Source organism: Heterodontus francisci, chromosome 47 (genome assembly GCF_036365525.1).
Source record: "Heterodontus francisci isolate sHetFra1 chromosome 47, sHetFra1.hap1, whole genome shotgun sequence".
Taxonomy (NCBI): domain Eukaryota; kingdom Metazoa; phylum Chordata; class Chondrichthyes; order Heterodontiformes; family Heterodontidae; genus Heterodontus; species Heterodontus francisci.
The window spans coordinates 13573236-13595195 of record NC_090417.1 but is presented as its reverse complement, the minus strand read 5'-3'; the positions used below and the strand labels follow the sequence as shown (position 1 = coordinate 13595195).

General features: G+C 45.5%; 1 protein-coding gene across 2 annotated transcripts in view; it reads left to right on the top strand.

Moving 5' to 3' along the window:
* LOC137357243 (anthrax toxin receptor 1-like) overlaps window positions 1-21960 on the top strand; it is a 164306-nt gene that overhangs the window by 37609 nt on the left and 104737 nt on the right. For both annotated transcript variants that reach the window (XM_068023429.1, XM_068023428.1), the window contains exons 7-9: window positions 4262-4330; window positions 8540-8620; window positions 17658-17718. In XM_068023429.1, coding sequence (XP_067879530.1) covers window positions 4262-4330; window positions 8540-8620; window positions 17658-17718 — 211 coding nt within the window. The remainder of the gene's footprint in view (window positions 1-4261; window positions 4331-8539; window positions 8621-17657; window positions 17719-21960) is intronic.

The following is a 21960-nucleotide window of genomic DNA, read 5'->3' as shown; positions in this document are numbered from 1 at the left end:
CTCGATATAAAACTCTTCAGAAAGCAACTTCTGCCTTTCCAGGTATCCATGTTGTCCTTGGTCCCTTGGTTTAGTACAGAACCTACAGCTCACCATCTCTGAATGGTCACCTACTTGTCTTTTATATATCTGCCCACTTATCTCATTCATGAAAACGCTATACACCCAACACATTAGCTTGGGTTTTCGCTCCTTGTACATGTTGTTCTTCATTCACATACCCCAATACTTAATTTCCAAGTGTACCTTCTGTCAAACTAAATAAGTAAAGACTTGTGACAACCCAAAGCTCTGGGTCCCGAAAGCAGCTCCTGTAAGTCCGGCAGATTTGGTGATACCTTGTTGCTTTTGTGTTTAGCTCCAGGATATCTGCGCTCTGCTCATTCTGACGTCTTGAGCATCCCTGATTTTAATGCCTCCACCCTTGGTGGCTGTGCCTTCAGCTGCCTGGGCCCTAAGTTCTGGAATACCCTCCCTAAACCTCTCCACCACTCTCACTCCTCTGAGAACTTCCTTAAAGCCGACTTCTTCGACTAAACTTTTGAGCATTTACCCCAATATCTCCTGATGCGGCTCGGTGTCAAAATTTGCTTTCGGGTACCCCTGTGAAGCATGTTGGGACACATTATTACATTAAAGATGCTCTATAAATACAAGTTATTATTGTTGGCTGAGTCTGCAGCCTCATAAAGCGTAGCTCAGTTTGGAAGGTCTGTTATTGAATAAAATCATGAACCTGGAAATGAGCCAGAGCACTCAAACGCGCCCCCGCCAATTATTGGGTAGCAGGTCAAAGAGTAAAACTCTCCATCATTCAGCACAAACTGGAGGTGTGAATGGACTTCCTCTGCATGTAATTTATGCGTACCAGATCCAGGATACTTGCTGAGTCAGCATTGAAGGAGCATCTAACTTATGCCATGATTGTCCGGCTGCCAGTGAATGACAAAATAAATGACTGCATCTATTCATCTATGAAATGAAAAGAATAATAGGGAGAGAGAACAATGTATCATACATCAAGGATGGAGATGCCATTGGGGATGAGGAATTGAAGAGTTTAAACAGATCTAAGTCATAAAATATTAAAATCCCTTTATTCAAATCCATTTATTAAACACTTTACTCCGAGTCATAAATTTCCACAAAGTCTCCTAAGCAGCTGGATTGCAGCAGGAAAGGCTGGAGAGAGATGCGCAGAGTCAAGGAGGAGATGCCCAGTGTCCCCGAGACCCCAGCACGTTGGCACCTCAACTGTTTTGTGGGAGCCTGCCACCCCCTATAATTCCCAGTCAGAATGTGAGATCAGCAGATGGATAATATTTCACAATGTTAGAAGACATGTTAGGGATGAATTGGAGCCACAGTGTCAGAGTCAGAGTCAGTCAGAGTCATACAGCACAGAAACAGGCCCTTCGACCCATCGTGTCTGTGCCAGCCATCAAGCACCCATCTATTCTAATCCCATTTTCCAGCCCCAGCCCACAGCCTTGTATGCTATGGTGTTTCAAGTGCTCATCTAAATACTACTGCTGTTGTGAGGGTTCCTGCCTCTACCACCTCTTCAAGCAGTGTGTTCCACATTCCAACCACCCTCTGGGTGAAAAAGTTTTTCCTCAACTCCCCTCTAAACCTCCTGCCCCTTACCCTAATTCTATACCCCTTGGTTTTGGATCCCTCCGCTGAAGGAAAAAGTTTCTTCCTATCTATCCTATCAATGCCCCTCATAATTCTGTATACCTCAATCAGGTCCCCCCTCAGCCTTCTCTACCCTGTGGAAAACAACCCAAGCTTATCCAGTCTCTCTTCATAGCTGAAATGCTCCAGCCCAGGCAACATCCTGGTGAATCTCCTCTGCATCCTCTCCAGTGTAATCACATCCTTCCTACAGTGCAGTGACCAGAACTGTACACAATACTCCAGCTGTGGCCAAACTAGCGTTTTACACCGCTCAGCTCGAGTGTTTTTTAAACTGTTGTTAGCACTCTTCTGAACTTTGTTGCTGCCTTGAACTTGGCAGACATTTTACAGTTGTCAATGGTGGCAGCTGGTTCAAGGTGGGATAGGTTCGAGTTTTTCAAATCGAGAGACTGATCAAAATATTTGCATTTTGTTACGACCGAGGCTGGAGGAGTGCGCTGTCTTTCTCCAGTTCCACTTAGCCACGGGTCACAACATATATTTAAATGTTTTACCCAGTTACCGATAGGCCCAATTGTATACTTAATCTATTTTAGTTTCAGAATAAAATCCACCAACCAGGTTTCTTTAATAAACAACAAAATTATTAATTTATTATAAGACAAGACTTATTTAATAAAGATGCAAAGCTTATTAGCACACTGATTGAAGTATGAAAGTTCCCTTCTAAATTAGCCCAGCACATGCACATACACACACACGCAGACGCACGCACGCACACACACACACACTGGTTAAAGAAAAAATAAAGAAGTTTTCTCTAAAGAGATCTCTTCACAAAAAAGACAAAAACAAATACTTTGTCCAAATACTTGTCAATTCTTGAAGAAAAAAAGGATAAGATATGGAATGCACTTTTGTCTGGCGTCCCGATACATGTAGACGGCTGTCACTGGGATCTTTTTGGAGCAGTTCTCTTCAGGCGACGTCAAGGATTCATCTGGCAGGCTTTTCAGGAGAAATGTGGTATCATTTTCTCCATTCGATTTTACCCACACTGGATTCTCAGGGTTTCTCAAAGAGCTGGAAAAGGATAAGCTGATGGCTTCTCTCTGAGCAGGCTTACCCCCAACTGACTCAAAACAATGTGCAAAAACCAAACCAACTCTTGACCACCATAAATCTTGACATGTCACTTCCCGAGTCACAAAGGCTCCTGCTGTTAACTTAAGACATGTCCATCCGAACATATGAATTTCGGAGGAGCAGTTGACCACTCGGTCCTTCCAGCCTGCTCCGCCATTCACTAAGCTCATGGCTGAACTGATTACTCCACATTTCCACCTACCCCCGATAAACTTCCACCCACCTTGCTTCTCAGGAATCTATCTCCCTCTGCCTTAAAAATATTCAAAGACTCTGCTGTGACTTCCAGTAAGGGTTTGTTTTTTAAACCAAGTCCCAAGTCCTTCCAGTGACCTTTTCTTTAAAAAAAAACAAAGTCCAGCATCTCTTCCATCTTTCAAATGAATCAATTTCCACAATTTTTGAAGATGAGTCCTCAAAAGATATTTTCGAAAGGAAGCAGTTCCATAACAACTTCGATATATCACGTCTCAATAAGCTTGACACAGTGAATGGACTTCGAATTGCAGTGACTGTTGTTAAGGAAACAAACATGGAAGATCATTCTGCACAAGAAACGCCCAAAAGCAACAATGAGGTAAACAAGTTCTCCATCATCATGATGGCTGAAAGCAGGGACTGGCTCAGTTGTCCTTTCTCCTAACTGCTCTATCTTGTGTTTCTGTCTTCCATTCTTTGTACAAATCCCATTCTTCAGGTCATCCAGAAACAACCTTCTTTTCCTCCCCCTTGCTCTCTTTCCTTCCGTCCATCTTTCCAACACCTCTTTGTCCAGTCCGTCCCCCTCGTGGTTTAGTTGATGAGAAAGGCGTGTTGCCTGGGCGTTTGATGACCTTGGTTTGAAGAGATTCATTCAAAAGGATAACACGCCCGGGCAACTCTCTAGCCCCTGCAATGGAGATCCAACTCAAGTCCGATCGGGAAGCTTAAAGCTAAATCTGTTGAAGACTGCTGCAGGAAACGACCAAGATTGGGGAGAGTGGGAGAGAGGTCTGGAGAAATTAAGTCACAACTGACGTGCAACCCCAAGATTAGGCATAAATAATCTGTAGATTGCAATAAGAAGGAAAGACTGAGGAGTTGGGAGTTCCCGGTTTTGAGGCACAAATCAGTCCGTTTCATCTGAGTGAGGACACATGGAGAAAAAAAAAGAGTGTGCAGGAATGAGGATTTGAACCTTGGGAGATAGGAAACCTCAAATGTGCTGTGAAAGTTTATCTAATTATAGACTAGTAAAGGTAAGAGGAGACAGCCTGTACCGTACATTAACAAATGCAGAGGGAACGAGAATAACAGCTGGTCACACCTGGCTGCTGCTTGCTGTTGGTCTGTGAGACTATTTTGAGACTGTTTGACCCCAAACATGTATTAAATGGGGTAAATAATGAGTAGGTCCAGTGTTAAACTGTTCGCCTGTTGATATCCATGCACTGATTTCAGACTTTCACAACAACCCATCCCTTTCTATCCCCAGGCCGACCGCTCTCGAAGCCTCGGAGCAACAGTCTACTGTGTCGGTGTCAAAGACTTCAATGAAACCCAGGTGTGTGGGCATGTTTACTTCCTGAACTCGTATGGAGGGGTGTACAGAATTAGACATGTATATCGAGAGTTCATTTCTGCATTCACTGATTGATGCCAGTCAGTAAGAAGCTAAGAAGTCCATGGGTTTTGGTTCCTAGGGTTGACCCTTGGGCCCCGAAACAACATGGCCATTAACATTGAAAATCTTTGCTTATTACTGATCTATACTGGTTGATGCTCGTTTAGTTCACAGTCTGTGTTTCAGATCAGTTTGTGTATGTGATTTAGAAATACTCATTTAACAATTAACTGACAATGTTTTGATTAGATACCGTTTTGAAACCCCAATAAAGTCATTCGTTTTCATTCATTCTTTGCATTAAGAACATAGGACATAGGAACATTGGAACATAGGAGCAGGAGTAGGCCATTCAGCCCATCGAGCCTGCCCCGCCATTCAATATGATCATGACTGATTATCCACTTCAATGCTTTTTCCCCCACACTATCCTCATATCCCTTTCTGTGATTTGCATTTAGAAATCTGTCAATCTCTGCTTTAAACATACTCAATGACTGAGCTTCCACAGCCCTCTGGGGTAGAGAATTCCAAAGATTCACTACCCTCTGAGTTAAAAAATTTCTCCTCATCGCTGTCCTAAGTGGCTTCCCCCTTATTTTGAAATTGTGTCCCCTGGTTCTAGACTCCCCAACCAGGGGAAACATCTTAGCTGCATCTACCCTGTCTATCCCTTTAGGTATTTTGCAGGTTTCAATAAGGTCACCTCTCATTCTTTGAAACTCTAGAGAATACAGACCCAGTTTCCCCAATCTCTCTTCAGAGGGAAAAAAACAAAACAAAATAAGACCTTTACTCAGCACAGTAACCCTTCAACTGCCAAAGGTCTAAATCCTCATCTAATACTTGCTGTGAATGCTGCCTTAAAAATCTGCCCTGAAACCTGTGTTTGAAAAAAGAATGCCCGTTCATGACCCCCTCCCAAGTATTGATCGGAATCCTGATTCGGAACCTGGTCTGCAAACAGCTTTGGCTATCTCATCGTACTTTCACAGTAATACTGCTGATTTCTAAAGCAGTTAGAAAAATGAATCGTCCTGCTCGGAGCAAGCATTCCAATGATTCCTTGAATCCAGGCAACTCAAACTCAGCCAAAGCTGAAGCATGGTGCTCCTTTGAAATTTTGCAGTATTAAAATGCACCTTAGTTGTTAGCACAATCAAACCTTTGCACAGTTTTGATCTCTTGGTGGCTGGGTGGGAAAGGGGAAAGTTGCTCACTTTGCTTCCCTCCTCTCCTTTGGTGTGAACCTTTTTCTGGCTCGTTGCCCACAGCTACACCCATGTGAACTTCTGTACCGTTGGATTGTTTCTGTGCATTCCACATACCTTGCAATGGTTTATAACCTGCACAGAAAGCATGCCTTCTGAATAGAAAAGCAACGTATTATTTAAGTGGAGAGAGATTGCAGAACTCGATGGTACAGAGGGGTCTGGGGTGTCCTGATACATGAATCACAAAACATTGGTATGCAGGTACAGCAAGTAATTAGGAAGGCAGATGGAATGTTGCTCTTTATTGCAAAGGGGATGGAGTATAAGAGTAGGGAAATCTTGCTACAACTGTACAGGTCTTTGGTGAGACCGCACCCAGAGTACTGTCTACAGTTTTGGTCTCCTTATTTAAGGAGAGATATACTTGCATTGGAGGCAGTTCAGAGAGGATTCACTAGGTTGATTCCTGGGATGAAGGTGTTGTATTCTGAGGAAAGGTTGAGCAGGTTGGGGCTATACTCATTGGAGTTTAGAAGAATGAGAGGTGATCAAAGATATAAGATCCTGAGGGGACTTGATAGGATGGATATGGGGAAGATGTTTCCACTTGTGTGGGAGACGAGATCCAAGGGACACAGTTTAAAAATAAGGGGTCTCCCATTTAAGACGGAGATGAGGAAGGTCCCTGAGACTGTGGAATTCTCTTCCCCAGAGATCAGTGGAGGCAGGGTCATTGAATATATTCAAGGCTGAGTTAGACAGATTTTTGATCTACAAGGGAGTCATGGGTTCTGGGGAAGAGGCAGGAAAATGGAGTTGAGGCCAAGATCAGATCAGACATGATCTTATTGAATGGCGGAGCATGCTGATGGGACCCTATAGCCAACTCCTGTTCCGATTTCTTATGTTCTTAAGTCCTTTCTCTATCAATGAATTAAAAGCTCATCATGATTTCAGTTTGAGGTGCATCGCACAGCCTTTACGTCACCTTTCTCTCAACATTGCTTCCTTGAGTTTTGGTGAGAAAAGAAATTTTCATCTGTTTTATACAGAAACGTATGTTACATCGAAGAAAAGACTGTTTAAGATGTGCTAAACTGCCTCCCGACTGACCCACAGATCAGGAAACGTCCAGGTTCAAACCTGTGCTGATCTTAGCCAAAGCGGTGGTTTCAGTTTCCTTGCAGGAAGGGAGGAGCAAATACAACTAGAATTTGCACTCCTGTTCACCATCCAGTGTCTCTTGCCAGAAAGCGGTTTGGTGCCTGGTGAGAACAGGATTGGGCTCAAATGTGATGCCCTTCACACTGGAATAGTCTGCTCGCAGTTAAATGAATTAACACGGAAGTTGAAGACTGCCAGCAACCATTGCAGCCATGGTGTCAGTGCCGTTCAGGGTTGTCACAGAGCTCGCCATTCGCTGCTGGTACCTGATGTAATCAAAACACACTTTCATGTCTTAAAGTCTTGAGACAGATTCCAAGCTATCTAGCACGTATAAAATTCCCATGAGATTCCCGTTCCTCGACTCGAGAAGCCAACTTTTGCTTGCTTGCAAATAGGTGATGGGCTGTAACAGTTCCTGCCAGTCAGCTGTGACATGTGTGAGACACAGGGCTGAGTCCCAGCAGTGAAGGGTAGAGCCAGAGTTATGCTGTGGCTGAAAGCAGCTGTATCCTACAGTTTATTTGCTCCCTTGTCTCCGTTATTTCCAGATGTTCAGATTTATGAGATTTGCTCTTGATGCAGTCTGATTCTCCTTAGGCAGCGTAACTTTTGACTTAATGGGAATGTTTTTTCAGCTACACAATTTGTATCGCATTCTTATGTCACTGATGCAGTTTTGTACTTGCTGAAAGTGTACCATGAGCCATGAGTGCTATTTCACGTTAACTCATTAGCTACTGTCTCTCACACTCACTTTCTTTTAAATAAAGGGAAGCATCACTTCATTTCAAGGTACATAGAATTCATTCGTAGAAGAAGGGCCTCTGCTATTTGCCTTGAAAAGGATGTTGATAAATTTTTCATAGCCATCTGATGTTTAGCATTGATGGCGAGACCTGGTGTTAGTGTTGGAAGGAGGTGAGAAATTCCACCTCCCATTAAATCAGAGGACTTGCCGGTCGACAACACTTGAACGGCATGCAGGCCCCATGCTGTGTACGAGGCACGAGTGTAGATGGGTGCTGGGGCCTGAACACAAGAGCCCCAATATTCTGTCCTGCTCCTTCCTCTCAAGGCTCTGAGCCAACTCTTGTCATATTTCCCCAGGGAGTAATTCAAGCCATCACTGCACAGGAAATAGAGAGATCTGGAGGAAGAGAGACTTTGTAGGTCACCGCAGGCTCTCAGCATCTGTAAAATGTCTTACCTGATGGTGTCAGCCTCATTTCTGGTGGGTACGAGCTCAGAACGCCGAGCTGTCCCTGATTTAATCTTCCAGTGGTTGAGAGAAGTGAAGAGAGAGGGGCACATGTCAGTTTGGAGTCAAAACACAAACTCAAGGAGAAGACTGGAGAGAATGTTACTCTGTATCGGATTCCTGAAGCTGGGGAACCCTTGAGACTAGCTTTGAAGACACTTTCCCCTTTGCAGTACTAATACTGCTCATCTGGATAAATGCAACAAAAAAAAATTCCAGCAGCAGGCAGCATTGTGGGACTTGGAACTCATTCATTTTCTCCCTTTCGAACGTAGTTATATATTATACAAAGCAGTCAAAGTTTTACTGTTTTCACTGAGAAGGATTAATGTTAAATTGAGTCCAACTTTTGTCGATAATAACAGACTGAAAAATCTGTGCCCCTCCAAAAGTGACAACTTGTTGCTATAAGATACATTTTTTCTCTGTTAAATATTAAAAGATTTTTTTCATTTCCCCCACCTCCTCCCCCCCACAACCCGACATTCCCTTCTTTTCCCTTCCCTGCAGCTGGCACGGATTGCAGACAGTAAGGACCATGTTTTCCCGGTAAACGATGGCTTCGAGGCTCTCCACGGCATCATTAACTCGGTAAGTAATGCCTGACGTGGCTACGAATTGTGTTGATTGACAGCCCGAGGCTGAGGGCAGATATTTGCTTGCAGCTGCTTCCAATTAAATTGCTCGGCACTGAGCCCGAGCTGAGCCAGTTTGCAGCAGAAGCTGAAAGCAGTAAACTGTCAGGGCTTGGGATCCAGGGATTGACGTTTCGATAACTGAGCAGGGCTGAGGTACAGAAGGGGCGCCGAAATCTCATTTCATACTGACAGAACTGCATTGCCCCGCAGAAGCAGGCAGGGGACGGTGAAGCAGGGAGCAGCAATGAAACAAACACACACTATCAGATTTTCAAAAATATCAGGCTGAGACGAAACGTGCAGCGATCACATTACCAGATCAGGCTTTCGGCTCTGCAGTACTTTTTCCTAATTTGTCCATGACACGGATTATGCTGATCAGAACAGGGCAACAATTTGAAAAAAAAACACATCTTCCCCGGCCAGGATGTGTTATTTTTCCCTGAAGCGAACAAACGAATCCAGCTGTTCTTTTTGTGAAGTTGCTGTGAAAGTAAACACAAGGTGCTAAGCAGGACACTGGAATGAGGGCGGGAGCTGAAACTCATGAAACTAATGAAAGGTAAATTCAGGACAGACGACAGGAAGAATGTCTTTACTCAAAGGGGTCGATTTTGACATTGCACTGGACTGTCACAAGAATTCTAAAATCACCCCGAATGAATGGCCAACACTTGAAAGGCCTTCAGTGGAGGATAATGCAGCTGAAAATCTTGGACTCCATTTGGAAACATGATGGAATGGAGGAAATGTATTTTTAAAAGAATTTGTGCTTTACCCATTGTCATTGCCTCTCGAGACAAGGAGGCCAAAGATGAAGAAGAAGATCAAAGATGGTCTTGTCACTGTACTTTCGGAGGATGTAACGGTGCACAGATTCATTGTACGCATGGTGAGCTCCAGGCTGTTTGGGAGTGGGGATAACTTTCTCACACTCCTTGCATTTGGGCACATTTGTCGGGTCCCACGATTCCTGCCGACATGTAATGGGTTTGGCGGTGTCTTGCTCTTTGTTCTGTTGCTGAATCCTTTGGATTTCAAATGCGGGATCGCATGGAAGACAATGAGCTTGCACATTTCAGTGCCCTGGGAAGCGAAACTTTATGGGAAGCAGTTCAAAGGGGCTCCAAATTATGATTCGCAGAACCTGTGTGACTGCCAACCCGGTTACATACGAGATGCAGACAAACCTCGGCGTCATGGAAATGAATGATGGTCATCCGGAGGCTGAGATCTGAGCGACCCTGGTCACTCTGTGCTCCGGGATCTGAATGACCCTGGTCTTGGAGGGTCTGAATGGCACTGGGGTACAGTTCCAGCAGGAACTATAACCCTTCATTACTGCACCAAAACACGAGAGCACGCTCACCGTGCATCACCAAGCTATTCAACTGTGGGAACCATCACAACCAAAGCCTGATCCTCTCATCACCTGGCATTTATAATTAATGGCAGGAATCGGTGCAAAGGGAACATTGGCTAATTTTGTTACATCTACTCCAAGGACACTGGGTGCCCCATTTCCCCAGTAGAACTCACTTAACAGCACTGAGGAGGAAGTGAATCAGAGATTTTTCTGATCTCTGCAGTTCAGTCGCAGACTGTGCAGAAATCCCAAACAACAAAGCCACTTTACAAGAAGACTCTTAAACACAAATTCAGGAAGGCTCAGTCCAATCTTTTCAGTCACACAAAGAATCCTGTGGTCATCAGAATGTCATCTTAAGCTGTAACGTTCAGTCAGACCCCTTCCCATTAGAGGGCTGGGACAGTCTTTGCAGAAACACACAGGGAGATGAAAGCTTCTTTGAGGTTTGGCTGAAGTTAGCCGCATACAATGAGTGCCAGCCTGAAGCAATCTGTGTGGTCCCAGGTACAAGCACTGCTGCAAAGTTCACCCTCAATTTGGCCTTCCAGAAATTCACATTGAAGTCATTCATCTGTATCTTTCTTTCCAATCCCATTGTGCTTCTCTTCCTGGCTTAAATTGCTCAGAGAAAGGAGTAATGGGAATGTTACGACCAGGTGAGAAAGGTGTCTAGGGGTCCCTTTCGGCCTTCACCTGGTCTGACTGTAACAGGGTTTAATTTTAAACACACTGTTTTTAGCTCCCCCTTGGAGAATCCTTGTTCACCGCTTTCCAATTATAAGGCAAAGAGACCAGCACAAACAGGTTTTCTTAGGTTTAAAGAAGAAAAGGTGAAATTTATTAAACTAAAACTTCAACTCTAATTCGGTTGACGCCTATGGATACAGGACCCACGCCATGCTAGCATGCATACGCGATACACACATGTAATTAGAGACAGAAAACAGCAGAAGAAAAATAAAATGGAAAAGTTTGAGACAATATCTGAAGAGCTTTTGTTACGGTTCTTCGAGCTCACTGTAGAGTCCTTGGGTAAATCTTGCTTTTCATTGGGGCCCAGTATTCTTCCTAAACCCTGTTCGTTGCAGGAGACTTTTCTCTCTTCGGATTCATGTGTCTTCAGTGGATTCGGAGGCTTGTGAGAGAGAGATGGGAGCAGACAGGAGAGATCTTCTCAATCCAGGAGCAAACAGACGTTCTGAGTTCAAACTCTCTGTGGCTAATTCAAAAGAAAACCCTGGAACAGCCAGTTAGTCATGTGACCAGCTGGTCTAACCAGTCCTGGCCCTTGTGTATTGTATCCTCCTTCGTAGGCCCTGGAATGCACTTCCTCACCTTCACTGTCTGGTAGTATGTGATTGTTTTTTTCCAGCCACGGCTGATCTGTTTAACAAATCATTTCCTCGCTCCAACAACAGTTAAAAATCAATGTTCATGACAAAATTAATGTGCCTCATTCTTGGCAGACTGAGGGCCTAGCATGACAGGAGGAACAGTGTGTGACAACATGATACTTTCACTGTCAAGTTTGGGCTTTCAGCCAGTCCAGACTGATTGGTTGAAAGTCTTTTTATCTGACAATTTCAAGAACCTCAAATATAAAATGAGCCAGGCAACCTAATCCCAACTGGGCAGAAATTCACAGCAGAGGTCTGCTCTTCGACTTTACTCAGTCAAACCATGCTGAGGGTTGGTGCATTGGTGTGATTTCCAACGGGGAAAAGGGTTAAGCCCCTTTGTTGGGGGACGATTGAGGGAGCTTTACCCGTAATGCCATATAGCAACTTGAAGCTACTGGGGATGCTGACAATGGATAGATAAAGTGGAAAACCATTCAACTTCCCAACCACATCACTCTGCTACGGGAACACCTTCTGCCTTTGAGCAGGGCAGAAGTTGATAAAAAAATAATACTCACATTTATATCGTGCCTTTTAAGACCTTAGGATGCTCCAAAAGCACTTTACAGTCAATGAAATACTTTTGAAGTGTAGTCATTGTTGTAAGGTAGGAAATGCAGCAGAATTTGTGCACAGCAAGTTCCCACAAACAGCAGTATGCTAATGACCAGATCATCTATTTCAGTGATATAGATTGATGGATAAATATTGGCCAGGACACCAGGGAGAACTCCCCTGCTCTTCTTCAAAGTGGTAACACGTGATCTTGTACGTTCACCTCAGGGAGAGCCAGGGTCTTGCTTTAACATCTCATCCGCAGGACAGCACCTCCAACAATCCAGCACTCCCTCAGTTCTGCACTGGAGTGTCAGCCCAGATTTTTGCGTTCAGTTCTCTGGAGTGAGATTGGAACGCACAGTCTACTGACTGAGTTGAGAAAGTGCTCGCCACTGAGCCACAGGTGGAAGGATAGGAAGTTTAAAAGGCAAGGATAACAGTTGAATATCGAAAAGACATTTCAAACCCAGCCCATAATGAACATCTGCCTCCATTAACCAGGCCCACCCAACTACGTGGATCAAGTTCTTAGAAGCTTGTTTATTTCTTGATTCATTGACACGATTGCGTAGATTGAATTGTGCACTTTGGTTACTGTGTTGTTACTGAGCTGTGCAGTGCTGGGGTTAAACTTAGTAGATGGGGATCAATAAAACAAAATGCATCTTCAAAAACACCGACATTTTCTTCATTTAGATAAAAAGCAAAATCATGCAGATGGTGGAAATCTGAAACAGAAAGAGAACAGTTCGTTAGACAGCATCTGTAGGGAGAAGATACAAGTTAACACCTGCAGCTGAAATATTAACTTCTTACTCTCTTCACGGATGCAACTTGACCTGCTGACTGTTCTCAGTATTTTCTGTTCATGTTTCAGATTTTATTTTCAGAGGTCGTAACTGATCCCTCTCTGTGCTGAAATCCAAGAATATGACAGCAAGTCCACCTCTAAGTCATTTCCTCCTTGCCCTTATTAGCTGAGACAGGGAGATTGTGCTCGAACTGCATAAAACACCAGTTAGGCCACAGCTAGAGCACTGAGTCCAGGTTTGGTCATCGCATCACAGGAAGGCTGTGATCATACTAAAGAGGGTGTCGAAATTGATGAGGATATTGCCAGGACTGGGAAATATTAGCTGTGAGCAAAGATTGGATAGGCTGGGATTGTTTTTTATTTGGAACCGAGGAGGCTGAGAGGAGACCTCACTGAGATGTAAAAAAATTATGAGGGGCCGAGATAACAAGGAGATATTTCCCTTAACAGAAGAGGTCAGTAACCAGGGGGCATAGATTGAAAGTAATTGGTAGAGGGGTCCGAGGGGAGTTGAGGAGAAACTTTTTCACCCAGAGGGCGATGGAGGTCTGAAAGGGGCAGAAACCCTCATTGCATTTAAAAAAATCACTTGGATATGCACTTGATGTTCCACAACCTGCAGGTCCCGCCATATACTGCCACAGTCCCTCTTCATCGGACACCTCTCAGCTCATGAACAGATAGTCAGTGGCTCTCTTTACTGGCTGCTCATACCCACAGTTGCAGATTTGGCATTCCTGGTATGTGACAAGTGACAGCACCAGAAAAGTCGTCAAACGAGGTGCCCTCACAGTACTGAGCACTCTTTGGTGTAGTGACACACACAGCACTGCAACAGTTGGCTCGATAATCGCAGCGGGGTTCCCATCGAAGGGCACAAGGGCGGGGGGGGGGGGGGGCGGTGGGAGGGGGCGATGGGTGTCCCTTCTTAGATGGTCTGCGGGAGCCCGGGGCCGCCGGCTTGACAGCGGCAGTGCCGGGGCAGCCTTCCCGAACAAGGACAGCTGCTCACCCCAATTGGAGGGCCGGCAGCTCAGCAGCACTACTGGGAGCGGTGGCCACTGCTGGGACTGCACCTGCAAGAAGAGGACTCAATACATGGCTGGCACCCTCACAATGGGGTCTGGATGCTCCCGGGCCGGTCAGGCAGGCCCCAGTGAGTTCTGTGGGGAGGGGGAGGGGGGGTGGTGGCTGGAGTTGATGAGGGCAGGCGGCGTCGTTGTTGCAGTGGAGGTCATTGCTGCCAGGGTTGCCCCTCCATGGGTCAAAGAGTGCCCAAATAGGAGGCCACCTCACCCCGCTCGCCTCCCGACAACTCCATGCCCACCAGGGTTTACCTGCCGGTCTCCACATGCAGCATAGGGCCCCCCACATCACCACTACCAGTAAAATGCCAACAGTGGTGGGAAGAGACCCTTAATTGGCCACTTAAGTGGCTCAATTTGCTTCTGGATGGGACAGCCACCCACAACCTTCCCTGCCACTGGCATGGCAGCTGAAAGACAACGGGGATGCCACCCCTCACCTTCCCACACAGACCCCCTGCCTCCCAGCCCATACCCAGAGGGCTGGTAAAATCCAGCCAATTAGAGCACAACACACCAGTCGACACAGCTAACCATCTGGCAACAACAGAGAATTGACAGATTTACAATAAAGTGTTTTTGTATGTAAACATGACTTAGAGAAGCTGATTACATTTGTGGGGTAGTCCAAACATAGGGGTCACAAATGTAAAGATAGTAAAGAATACATCTAATAGGAGAAATGTCAGCGAGAATGTGGAACTCACTATCACAGGGAGTGGTTGAGGTGAATAGTAAAGATGCATGTAAGGCAAAACTGGGTAAGTACATGAGAGAGAAAGGAATGGAAGGTCATGCCTTTACGGTGAGATGAAGTAAGGTGGGAGAAGCCTCATGTGGATTCTAAACACGAGTGCAGATGAGTTGAACTGAATTCCCTGCTTCTGTGTTGTAAATTCTGTTTTATTCTGTGTACTCTGTTTGATCAGACTTTGAGTTGAAGTTGCAATTCGGATTTGATATTTTGAAAACAGCAACGTTTCTGCGATATAATGTTACCAGGGCAGTCTCGTACGCTTTCAACTTTCGGATCGCGGGTTGTTGTGTGCACTCATGCTGAGTGGTACAGGGCGGGGAAAAGCACTCTTGGATCTTGCTGTCCCTCGTTGTCTCTTGGCACTTGGCCTGAACGGTCATTCCGCATATGCCTTGGGGTTTGTAGGGGGGGGGGGGGGTGAAGGGGAGGGGGGGGAAGTGTGCGACAGCAAGCCTGATCATGTCATTGACATCCTTGCATGTGCACTTTGCAACAGAGGCCAGTCCAGTGGCAAGTAATGAGGAGCAGGAATCTCGGCTTCCCCATTTTCTAATCAACAGAGAACTTTGACAAAATCAGATGTCTCTCACACACGTCAGCCTTGTGGCTTTGGAGACAAAAAAAGGCCAAATCATACTTTCACACTGCTTCATATATTGCCCAGTAGCATTGATGGAAATGCGAGGGCAAGTCCAACAAACAGCAGGCGATGCTAGTTTTCCAGTTCCAGTAAATTCTGGCGCCATGGCAGCAAAAGCAGGCAGTCGTAGTGTGGAAATGACAATGGGGAGAAAGTCCCTTCAGTGTCTCTTCAGGTTTCATTGCCCCTCATCAACATTGGTAAAGTTGAGGGCTTATCATCCAGACTGATGCTCACAGGAAGAGCTGGGAATGAAATCGCAGGACTGCAACTCATGATCTCATTCCCATTTAAAGTAATAGATGGCAAACTCAGGCTCTAGATATCCTGACCAGTGCTTCCTGGAAGTATTGCTCCTTGCTGGGGGGCCCTCGGTCAGGCAGTTGATACTTTCCCCTCCAAATACAGCACCCCCTATGCTTCATCTTTCCACTGCATAGTTGAACAGGAACATCACAGGGTTTATGAAGATATGATATGAGCTATTCATCACTTAGTGCCAGGTTGCACCATACAAGACACAATAATGTCCACCACGAGAGGTTACCAAGCATTTCAACGAGGCATACTGAGTTGGGTAAATAAACTTGGTTCATGCACAATGTGAACGGCTGCTTTCTGAAGGAACCGCGCCATGCCGTGAATGCATGGTCTCCAGCCAGGTACTTCTCATGTCTCAAACTAGGATACTTCCTTAATATTTGGTGATGACAGCAAGACAGCTCAGTGCCTGGAACAGAGAAGCAGTTATTTTCAATGCTACAACTCACTTATCCCTTGTTTTTCCCTCGAAGGCTGTCCTGGAAGGGATTCCCCTCACCAGAGTCCTTTCAAAGATACTCACCATGTCCAAGTGTTCTGCGAGTTGCATCTCTGCAGCAATGACGTCAGGATTTTATAGATCCCTCTGGTTTTTTCTGAAGTACTGGTGCCGGATGTAACCATTCAAATGCTGCTTTCACAACAGCCTCATAGGGCAAAAACAGAACGAAGCCCCTTCTGTTCAGGCTCCCCCAGGGTCAAGAAGTCCTGTGCCCCAAATGCTGAAGGGCCTGCTGATCTAGAATTAGACTGATCAGCCACCAGCCAGCGTGCGCAATCTTACCTGATCTTTCGTCTGTGAAGAACGAGCTATCATAGGGGGTGTCTGCAGTGCTGTGTCCTGACCTGAGGGTCTTGTGCACTGGGCACATACTCCAATGTAAACGTGCCAGCCTGTGTGACACTGAAGACCTGTTTATTCACCGGATTGCACTGGCTGTCAGTCTCTGTGAAAGTGGCGGTTTTGAATTGGTGTTGCACAGACCTTGTGCATCACGCAGGTTCACGAACCCTTGCGAGGCCAACATAAATACAGCCAGCATTAGATTACGACGAGAGATTACATCAACAAGGCTTGTATTCCCTGCCGTATAGGTTCAGGGGTGTTTTGATGTAAGTTTCTCGGATTCTGAAAGGAGTTGATTGGGAAGCTCGAGAGAATCACAGAATTGTAACAGTGCAGCAGGAGGCCGTTTAGCCCATCGTGTCTGCACCGGCTCTCTGAATGAGCAGTTCTCCGGATGCCATTCCCCCTGCCTTCTGCCCATAACCCTGCACATTCTTCCTTTTTAGATGGCAGTCTAATTCCCTTTTGAAAATCTTGTTCGAACCTGCCTCCGCCACATTCTCACTCACAATCTTCATTGATGACTTGGATGAAGGGACCGAGTCTATTGTAGCCAAATTTGTGGACTGCACAAAGATAGGGAGCAAAGCAAGTTGTGAGGAGGACACAAGATGTCTGCAAAGAGATATGGATAGGTTAAGTGAGTTTTTCTGCTGCTGGAGGAGTCTCCAACAAGGTGCTAGAATCTTCAGATTACAGCCAGGCTGTTCAGGAGAGCAGTTCGGAAATACTTGTTCAGGCATAAGGTGGTTCAAGGAATCTCTCCCACGAAAAGCAGTGGATGGGAGCTCAATTAATAACTTGAAATCTGAGAGCAAAAGATATTTGCTACCGAGGGTTGCAAGAAAGATCAGCCATGATCTGACTGAATGTCGACAGACATAGACCACTCCTGTCCCTGTGCTCCTATTGCTTACTTCCCCACTATCTGGCCCTGGCTCGGAGTTTATCATTATGTTATTAGACCACGAACAGTTTCTGCTGCTTCTCGTTTCCCGAAGGCTATCTCTGAACATTTTGGAATTCTCCCATTCTGGAGACTTCACATTTTTTTTTTCAACAAAGTATGCAATTTGTCTTGTAAGTCATTAGATACGCACATGTTAATGCTTGGAAATAATTGCACCTCCCAGTTCTGGCTTCGGCTTGGAAAGCATTGCAAGGTTGCTGATTGTTGCTTCTTTCTCCCTGCTGACTAGATCCTGAAGAAGTCTTGTATTGAGATTCTGGCAGCTGAGCCATCGAGCATCTGTGCTGGAGGTAAGTACTTCAGTCCAATACCAAATACATTGGAATGTTATCCTTTCTCAGGGTCACTGAATCCACTCCAGTAAAAGCATGCAGCCTTCAGACATTTTCATTCCACAAGAAAGTTTATATTCTCGGGGATCAGGATAAAGTTTTTCACTCATCCTAAGTCCATTCATGCTCATTTCCTGCTGCCGGGTTATTCAGTCCGTGAATCAGCTGCAGAATTATCTTGACACGAAGGGAAGACTTGCATGTGCTGCATCATAATGGGAAGATCTGGGCAGGTCTCTTGTCCTCGCTATTTCAAGCAAGGTGCTAGCTGTCCTTTTCGAACTCAACACACAACAGATGGAGCAAACCTTCTCCTGTGATGCCCGCTCAGTTGTTTCATGCAGAAAAGGACTATTTGAAGCCCTGGTGAGAATGTCTCAGTGGAGGATCATTATATTCTGATGCTTAGCGTATTGTGAAAGGATGTGTGCTCGATTGACATGGAAGCGGGTGATTGAACATCCCTGAAGCGGAGAAGGCTAAGAGGAGACCTGATAGAGGTGTTTACACTCGTGAAGGGTTTTGCTAGATTAAATAAAGAGAATCTGTTTCCAATGGCTGAAGGGTTGATAAGCTGAGGGCGCACGTTTAAAGTGATTGAAAAAAGAATGAGGGGAAACATCTTTATACTCTGAGTCTTCAGGATTTGGAATGCAGTGCCTGATGGGGTGGTGGATACAGAGTTAACAGTAGCCTTCAAAAGGGAATTGGAGAAATACTTGAAAATTACATGGGGAAAGAGTGGAGCAGTGGGACTAGCTGAATTGCCCCTCAAAAGAGCCAGCACAGACTGGATGGGCTGAATGGTCCCCTTCTAGGCTTTCCTTCTCTGATTCTGTCACTTATATCATGCAGTGCTTGCATCAACCAACAATGATCCAGAGTAAACATCCATGCTGAGTTAGCTGGGGATGACTCCAGCTCGACTCATTACACCCCATGCCTGAGAGGAGCAATGAGCTCAGGTTTCTGCTGTTGCTGAAAGTTTAACATGGATGGTTGCAAGCTCGCCTGTAAGGTTATCTGCTGTTAATGCATCGATCATTCAGGCCATTTAAGAGACAGTACCAGAGGCATTTGGGTCAGAGTTGCCTGAGCTCAATTATAAGTGTTCCTGATCTCATTCTCCTGCAAGCAACCCGCAATCAGGGAGCAGGGTTATTCCAGTATCTGCATTGCAGGTGAATAGGCCCCATTTAGATAGAATAAAACAACATTAACATAGTACCCTTAACGGAATAAAGCAGGTGTGTTACAAAACAAGATATGACACTGAGACACATAAGGTGATACAATAGTAGCTTGGCCAAAAGCTTGGTCAAAGAGTTAGGTTTTGCAGAGCGTCTTGAAGGACGAAAGAGAGGTCGAGAGGCGAGGAGGTTCAGGTAGGGCTTTCAAGACCTGATGGCCTCGGCAGCTGATAGTGGCGCAATGAGAATCAGCGGTGCACAAGAGGCCAGATTTAGTTGAGCGGAGACATCTCGGAGGATTGTGGGGTTGGAAGAGATTACAAAGAGAGTGAGGGGTGCGACGATGGTAGGATTTGAAAACAAGGATGACAATTTTAACGTTGAGTCAGTGGTTAAACGAGAGCCAGTGTAGGTCAGCGAGCACAGGAGTGAGGGGTGAACAGGAATTGATGCGAGTAAGGGCACGAGCAGCAGAGTTCTGATGACCTGTGACGATTGGTCCAGTTGTGGTTTTCTTTCTCTTTGTATTGGGAGATGATCATCCTCCAAGGGCCAAATGCCTACAGTGGAATGATTCAAATCAGGAGACGCTATGGGAAAGTTATCACAGGCTTCATCAGCCTACGGTGAATTGAGGTGCAAAAGATCAGCCCTTAAGCAAGATATCTGTTGGGATTGTGGTCCTTTTTAAAATGTTACTTTAAAAAAAAATTGAACAATGCAAAAGGTATCAGTAGTTGGTATGTAACTTGTTAAGCTTCACCGAAGGCAGTCTCCCCGTGAATTTTCACTCACTGACACAATCTCAGTTGTCGCTGCAGCCAAATGGTCAGAGAGTTGAAGCTATTGCTGGGGTGGTCTCATTCTGTGCTCTTGTATAAAATGGAACATTTCCAGCTGTACTTGTGGGATTAACTGTAAAAATGTGCTTATGGCATTGCATTTTTAGCGTGACAGGTTTTTTTCTTTGGAACTTAATGCACCCTTTTGAACTATATTGAAGTGGATGCCTCCCCAACTTCTTCTGTTGTTTGAAGAGTATCCCAGGTGTTTCCTCGTAGCTTTCAACTAAATTATTTCCTTTTATCTCAACTGACCATATCCAAACTCACACCAAGTCCTGTTCAGTCATCACCCCATGCTTGCTGATCGACATTGGCTTTTAAAATTCTCAACCTTGTTGTCAAATCCTTCCATGTCCCATGTCCCTGTCCTATCTCTGTAACCTCCTCCAACCCGACAACTTTCTAAAATTGCTGAGCTCCTCCAATTCTGACTTCTGGATCTGGGTCAAAATGCTGGAACTCCCTTCCTAACAGCATTGTGGGTGTCCCAACACCACATGGACTGCAGTGGTTCAAGAAGGCAGTTCACCACCACCTTCTCAAGGGCAATTAGGGACAGACAATAAATGCTGGCACAGCCGAGAATGCAAGAATAAAAACAAATCTCCTTATGTCGCTTGCTGTTAAAATTTTGTTTGATAGTGCTCCTGTGAATCAGCATGGTATGTTTTACCATGTTCAAGGCGCTAGATCAATGCAACTTGTTGGCGTTCTATAATTTAAACTTTCAAATCCTTCCAGTCCTTCAGTGATCTTACAGTTCTGAAGTAAAAGAGAGAGAAAATTCAGCACAAGATCTCAGTGCTCTGTCCTTAACTAACATTGACCAGTTTGAGTGATTGACTGCTTGAAATGAACGCAGGCAGGACTTTAATAACAATGCATTCATCAGTCTACAAAAAAAAACTGCAGACCAAATTGAACCTGCTCGTGTTTTCCGCAACCAAAATCAGTGGTTCAGAAATGTAAAAAGGGGCACTGGCTTTAATGAAGTGCAGGACTGGCCTCATCACCCAGGACCAGGAGAAGGCTTTTGACGGGATATCGCACACCTCCATGATGGACGTGCTTTCCAAAATGGGGTTTGGGGAGGGAATCTGCAATTGGATCCAACAGCTCTACACAAACATCAGTCGCGCAGTCTCAATCAATGGATGGGAATCCGAAAGTTTTCCGATCAAATCTGGAATCACGTCGGGTTGACCTCTCTCCCCCCTTTACGGTTCGTGTGCTGTATCGAACCCTTTGCTGAGTCCATCAGGAAGGATGTGGGCATAAGAGGGGTGACAATCCCAGACAGTGGAGGTACTCAGGTCAAAGCCTCCCTGTACATGGGCAACGTCACCATCTTCGGCTCGGATCCGCCGTCAGTTCGTAGACTGATGAGCATCTGCGACCAGTTTGAACTGGCCTCGGGAGCCAAAGTAAAACAAGGCAAGAGTGAGGCCTTGCTCTGTGGGGATTGGGCCGACTGATCCTTTGTCCCCTTCACTGTCAGGTTACAGTATGTGAAGGCGTTTGGGGTATGGTTTGGAGGGGCCGGGGCATGTGCCAAAAACTGGAAGGAGCGTTTCACCATGGTGAAGCAGAAATTGGGCATGTGAGTACAACACTCACTCTCATTACGGGTAAGAACCTGGTTATCAGGTGCGAGGCGCTCACGTTGTTGCTGTCCGTGGCGCAGGTCTGGCCCAGACCCCGCTCCCGCGCTGTGGCAGTCACCCAAACCATCTTCCGCTTTATCTGGAGATCGAAAATGGACCGTGTCCGCAGGGACACGATGTTCAAAGCCCCAGGTAAAGGGGTAGAAAAAATATACCCAACATTGCCCTCATCCTGATGGCCAGCTTTGTGTGTGGTTGCATCAAGCTGTGCGTAGACCCCCCGGTATGTAAACTCCAAATGTCACTGTTGAGGTTCTGTCAACACTGACCCCAGTGTTGCGAAGGATGGGTCCGGCCATGTTGCTGCGGAATGCTCCATTCATTTGGACCGTGCCGTACCAGCTGTCCTTCATGGAAAAGATCGTACAGAACGACACTTTTGACCACAGGTCCATCAGGCCCTAGCCGGCACATAATATCCACAAGGCCATATGGGAAAAGGAGATGGTGGGTGCTGATAGATGATTTCCTGAGCAGACTGTCAAACTCATTTGGCATTCT